Source organism: Mandrillus leucophaeus, unplaced genomic scaffold, assembly GCF_000951045.1.
Source record: "Mandrillus leucophaeus isolate KB7577 unplaced genomic scaffold, Mleu.le_1.0 Scaffold147, whole genome shotgun sequence".
In the NCBI taxonomy this organism is placed as follows: domain Eukaryota; kingdom Metazoa; phylum Chordata; class Mammalia; order Primates; family Cercopithecidae; genus Mandrillus; species Mandrillus leucophaeus.
Genome location: NW_012101443.1, coordinates 1,662,904 through 1,669,319, shown reverse-complemented (window position 1 = coordinate 1,669,319; position 6,416 = coordinate 1,662,904). Strand labels below are relative to the sequence as shown.

Genomic DNA, 6,416 nt, shown 5'->3' with positions numbered 1-6,416 from the left:
TGTATGCATAAAATACATTATTTTTAATTTTCTCTTCTTGAATCTTTTTCTGTTACAAAATATTTCATTGTATATTAGGAATTAAACCAGTATCCCCAGTACTACTCCTTCAATTTAGTCCATCTGTGGGTTTTGGTTTTTTCTTTTTGTTTTTTTGTTTGTTTGTTTTTTAAGAGACAGGGTGTCTCTGTCACCCAGGTTGGACTGCAGTGGCGCAGTCATAGCTCACTGCAGCCCTCAAACTTCTGGGCTCAGGTGATCCTCCTGCCTCAGCCTCCTGAGGAGCTGGGACTGCAGGCACACAACTAATTTTTTTATTTTTTATTTTTGTAGAGACAAGGCCTTGCTGTGTTGTCCAGGCTAGTCTCAAACTCCTGGGCTCAAGCAATCCTCCCAAAGTGCTGGGATTACAGGCGTGAGCCACTATGCGCAGCCTCTCTCTGAAGGTTTTAATTTCTGTAAGACATCCCATTCAATTCTCAACTGCTTGACTAATTGTCACCTTATGATTATAAATTCATCAGTTCTGACTAAAGCAGTTCCACACTTAGTTCATTCCACTAGCTCTGTTTATATTACTCATCAGTACCTAGAATTACCAGGATTTCTGTTTTCAATCTGGAATGAACTAGCTCTGTTTAAATTTCTCATCAGTACCTAGAATTATCAGGATTTCTGTTTTCAATCTGGAATGATCAATTTTCCTGTTCTATCAGGAATTGTATTTGGTTGCAGGTGATAGAAAGAGGCAAGAGCTCCTTAAGGACTTTCCATTTTACTGGAGAATTGCCTGTGAAATAAACAGTGGTACCGTTAAAGTGTGGAGGGCGTGTTGCAGTCTCCACACTTGAGCACCCTGCCTGCATAGTAGGCAACATTATGCATCATTTCTTTTTTGTCCTAAGATTAAAGAGAATCTGACAGTTATAGTAGGAAGGTGAGGCGAACCAACACACATAGGGGCAGGAGAGGCAGCAAAGGATGTGGATCCAAGAGAGCCACAAAAACCTTGAAAGGCTGGTGTTGGAATGCCTATTATTTCTTAGCTGGTTTTGAAATAATAATTATTTATTGCAGTTTTTATAATTTAGCCTTTAAGATTGTCTCCAAAAAGACAATTAATTCCCTTGCTTACATGCCTTTTTATTTGTGTCCTTATTTATTTGTTCTTTTTTATATCCTGTTTCTCATTGTAGATGAATAGATGTCTAGCTTACAACCAGATATGTAGGGAGTCTTCCTTGGAGGAAAATATCATGGAATAATGGAACACATGGAAACCAGGCTATGTTGTTTGAACTTAAGAGATTTTAATCCCTATGACTGAGTTCTTTAGACCTGGTCATTCTTTTCTGTGCTGAAATGTTTTGTTTAGTATTTACAGTGGACTCATAAAGGGATTATTAATAAGTCTTAAATTTTATATAACACTACATTACAGAATATAGTACCACACACATATATTTATGTCACAAACTATATAGTATCACAGAGCTATTCATTTTCTGTTGTCTTTGATCCTGTGTAAAGTTCATGACTAATTTTTATAACAGATCTTAGCCATATTTCCTTCTTGATAGGTTCCCTCCACTCCATCCTACTTCTTATGTTTGATTTTCTAGCATACCTCTCATACCTCTACTGTTCTCACATTAATTTAGCCAATATGGCCTAAAAGAAGATTGCTCTTGGCTGGGCACAGTGGCTCATACCTGTAATCCCAACACTTTGGGAGGCTGAGGTGGGTGGATCACAAGGTCCGGAGATCAAGACCATCCCGGTTAACCCGGTGAAACCCTGTCTCTACTAAAAATACAAAAAATTAACCAGGCGTGGTGGCGGGCGCCTGTAGTCCCAGCTACTCGGGAGGCTGAGGCAGGAGAATGGCATGAACCCAGGAGGCAGATCTTGCAGTGAGCCAAGATTGTGCCACTGCACTCCAGCCTGGGCGACAGAGTGAGACTCCGTCTAAAAAAAAAACAAAAAAAGATTGCTCTTTAGAAAGTATTGAAAGTGTTTTACATACATTAATTGAATGAGATCAGTTATGTCCTCACTTTCCAGTCTTGACAATATCTACTACCTCTTAATATTAAATGGTTAGGTTTTTATCTCCATTGTATCATAACATCACTTTTCTTTTTTTATAAGTAAAACATCTATTTTCTGGGAAAATGTAGAAATGAACTATTTATATGTTTTTAACTTACTTTATTAAATACAGTGTTGTTTTAGTCCATGAGGCCTCCTAGGCAAATAAAAATAAGAATATGCTTAGAGACGAGTGGTTTTCAGTAGTTTTTATATGGGCCTTCCCCATTCCTGCTTGGGAGCATATGCTCTAGAATATTACTGTAACATTTTTTCTAAATAAAATGTGTTAGACTAGACACTTCAGTCTAATGTGTTAGACTAGACACTTCAGTCTAGTCTAACACATTTTATTTAGAAAAAATAAATGTGTGTGTGCGTGCTAATATAAATGATAGTTTTGTTTCAAATTCTAGTTGTTTCTTGCTGATATATATATATATATTTTTTTCTTCTTCTTTTTTTTTTTTTGAGACAGAATCTTACTCTGTTGCCCAGGCTGGAGTGCAGTGGCACCATCTCAGCTCACTGTAACCTCTGCCTTCCAGGTTCAAGCAATTCTTGTGTCTCAGCCTCTCAAATAGCTGAGACCACAAACACTCGCCACCACGCCCAGCTAATTTTTTGTATTTTAGTAGAGACAGGGGTTTCACCATGTTGCCCAGCGTGGTCTCGAACTCCTGAGCTCAGGCAGTCTGCCTGCCTCTGCCTCCCAAAGTACTAGGATTGCAGGCGTGAGCTACCACGCCCAGCCTCTTGCTGCTATATTTTGTATATTGATCTTGTGTCCTGCAACTTTGCTATACTTGCTTAGTAGTTCCAGGAGTTTTTTGGTAAATTCTTTGGAGTTTGCTACACAGTCCACAGTTTGCTACACAGTGCTAGGATCTGTGAATAAACACAATTTTTCTTTTTTTTTTTTTTTCCAAAATGTATACCTTTTATTTCCTTTTCTTTGTTTTTTGTTTGTTTGTTTGTTTTCCTACAGGGTGATTTTATTATTTTAGAAAACAGTAATGTAAGATATCTTTTTAAGCCTTATTTTCACTTCCACCTCTCACCACTGTTAGTCAAACTCATCCTGAGTTCAATAAATAGGTTGAGTGGGGTGGCTTTTTTTTTCCTTGCTTTCAAGAAAATCATAGACTAGAGCAGTAACTGATCCCTTATCAAGTATGTTAATATTTTGATTTTTTTTTTTTTTTTATGAGACCGAGTCTCACTCTGTCTCCCAGGCTGGAGTGCAGTGGAACGATTTCAGCTCACTGTAACCTCTGCTTCCCAGATTCAAGCGATTCTCCTGCCTCAGCCTCTGGATTAGGTGGGATTACAGGTGCCCACCACCACGCCCAGCTAACTGTTATATTTTTAGTAGAGATGAGGTTTCACCATGTTGCCCAGGCTGGTCTCGAACTCCTCACCTCAGGTGATTCGCCTGCCTCGGCCTCCCAAAGTGCTAGGATTACAGGCGTGAGTCACTACGCCTGGCCAAGTATGTTAATATTTCTAATCAGAAGGGATTTCACAAACCTGGCTTAGTTGTGTCTCTTGTTACTTAATCTAAGTAAAAATAATATTTATTTTTTGTTTTATCTTAATTTTATGATTCAGTAGTGTGTTATCTGTGTTCATTCCTCAGGAAACACAAGAAGCAAGGAAGTCATCCGGTAAGAAAGATGAAGAACATATATTATCAGGAAGAGATAAGAGACTGGCTGAGCAGGTATCTTCATACAATGTAAGTAAGAAAATAAGATATATAGAGCCAGGTGTGATGACTCTTGCCTATAATCCCAGCTACTTGGGAGGCTGAGGCAGGAGGATCACTTGAGGCCAAGAGTTCAAGACCAGCTTGGGCAACATAGCAAGACCTTGTTTCTAAAAACATTTTTTTTTAATGAGCCAACTGAGTTGCGAGGATCACTTGAAAGCCTCCCTGCCTCAAAATAAAAAAAACAGAAACAAAATATATAGCCCTTTTCCCCCATCTTTTAGTTCTCTGTTTATTTTTTTCTCTTTTGCTTATTTCTCTTTCTTTTATATGTCTACCTCTTTACCATGTACTTTTTATACATCTATCCTGAAATAAACTCTGTTGCATATATATATGTTTTTATAAAATTCTTCTGTGTTTTTCACAGATATTTCCAATTCACATTTTACATATTAAATTAGCAGAAATCTAATTATTAGAGATAAGTAGCACTTGATGAGAGAAAGCAAGACCCCTGCTCACTCATGGAGATCTTCCATTTATAAATGTTTACATTATAAACAGATTTGGAATGTTGGATGTAAATATTTAAATATGGGAGAAAAAACGTTTTTTGAATGTAGTTCAATCTAAATTTATAAACTAAACAGTCAGTATTCATTTGGCGTATTATTTTGTTATCTTCTGTCTTAAAAAAAAAAAGACAAATGTTGGATGGTGCCTGTACAAAAAGAAAAGGAAAATGATAAATGTCCCAGCTCAAAGAATAAATGTAAATTACTGAACCCATTGGTCCCTGAAAGATGTTTAGGAAAATTATTTTCTGTTCCCAGTGTATTAAAGAAAATTCCATAAGCTCTAAAATATAGTTAGCTTGATTTATTATATATATGTTGACCAGTACCACAGTGAAGCACGCTTAAAACATTTTTGGAAATTGACCAAAAACTTAGCTCACTTGAAGTATTTATGAAAACTGACCAGGTGCTCAGAAGTCAAGTATCAACAAAATCGAAGGAATTACTATCATTCAACCCAAATTATCTGACCACAAAGAATTGAAGTTTGGATTCAGAATAACTTAAAAACCCACTATGGCCAGTTGTAGTGGCTCATGTCTATAATCCCAGCACTTTGGGATGCTGAGGCAGACCGAGTGGTTGAGTCAAGCCATGGTTGTGCCACTGCACTCCAATCTGGATGGCAGAGCGAGACCTTGTCTCAAAAAAATAAAAATTTTTAAAAAAACTGGAAATCAGAAAAACTCAACATTTAAACTTTGTATCAAAGAAAAAATGATAATGGAAATTAGAAAAATGTAGACCTGAATGACAAAAATACAACATATCACAATGTGTGGGATGCCATATGAAGTGGTATTTAGAGGGAAAATTTACAGCCATAATGAGTTATGTAAGAAAAGACCAATGACTGAAGATAAATAAGCTAAGCCTTTTTCCAAACTGGCATTTCTTATCAAACTAAACAGACACGTACCCTGCTATTTTCCTCCTGGGTATTTACCTAAGACAAATGAAAACACATCCACACAAAGAGTTGAACGTGTTATTCTTAATAGCCTCAAAAAAATTTATCCAAGAATGTTCATAGACGCTTTGTTCATAATAGTTAAATACTGTAAGCAGCTCAAATGTTGATCAGTAAGAGAAAGAAAACCAAACTGTGGTATAAATGAAACTACTCACCAATAAAAAGGAACACATTACAAATAAATACAACATGCATGAATCTCAAAGTCATACTGAGTGAAAGAAGTCTTACACAAGCAAGTACATACTTCTTATTATGTTTATATGGAGCTGTACAATAAGCAAAATGCATCTATGGTGCGAAAAAAATCAGAATGCTAGTAGTTGGAATTGGGGTATGGAATTTGACTAGGAAACAGCGTATGCCTGAAGTGATAAAAAGGTTCCAGATCTTGATTGGATTTTGAGCTATAAAACCCATTGAATATACACTTAATATTTATGTATTTTATCATATGTATATTCATCTTAAAAATATATATATATAAAAACAAATATTGAACTCAAATGCATGCCTAGGTATTTAGGGGGACATGTAGTGATGTTTACAGTTTACTTTAAAATGCATCCAAAAAAATAGGGTTCTAATCTGAACCCTGAAAGCTGAAATTCCAGATACTTTCTATTCAAAGTATTAATATAGTCTTAAGACTAAGCCACTCTAGAAACTGTAGCTTTTGATAAATCGAGCAGTCTTTAAAATACTTTAATGAAGACAAAAACCAATCAAGTAGAAGTTTGGCATTAGTTTTCAAAAGCCGTTACAAACTCATCTTATTAAAAAATGAATTGCTGTTGGCCAACCATGGTGGCTCACACATGTAATCCCAGCACTTTGGGGGAGACTGAGACGGGAGGATCTTGTGAGGCCAAGAGATGGGCAGTATAGCAAGACCCCATCTCTACCAAAATAAAAAGGTAAAAAATTAGCCAGGTGTGATGGCACACACTCGAAGTCCCAGCTACTTGGGAGGCTGGAGTTGGAGGATCACTTGAGCCTAGGAGTTTGAGGTTACAGTGAGCTATGACCACACCACTGCACTCCACTGCAGGGTCTACAC

General features: G+C 36.8%; 1 protein-coding gene across 2 annotated transcripts in view; it reads left to right on the top strand.

Annotated features, from left to right (window-relative positions):
- The window catches only part of GPALPP1 (GPALPP motifs containing 1), a 54,940-nt gene that overhangs the window by 37,443 nt on the left and 11,081 nt on the right, over positions 1-6,416 (top strand). For both annotated transcript variants that reach the window (XM_011974609.1, XM_011974610.1), the window contains exon 7: positions 3,731-3,829. In XM_011974609.1, coding sequence (XP_011829999.1) covers positions 3,731-3,829 — 99 coding nt within the window. The remainder of the gene's footprint in view (positions 1-3,730; positions 3,830-6,416) is intronic.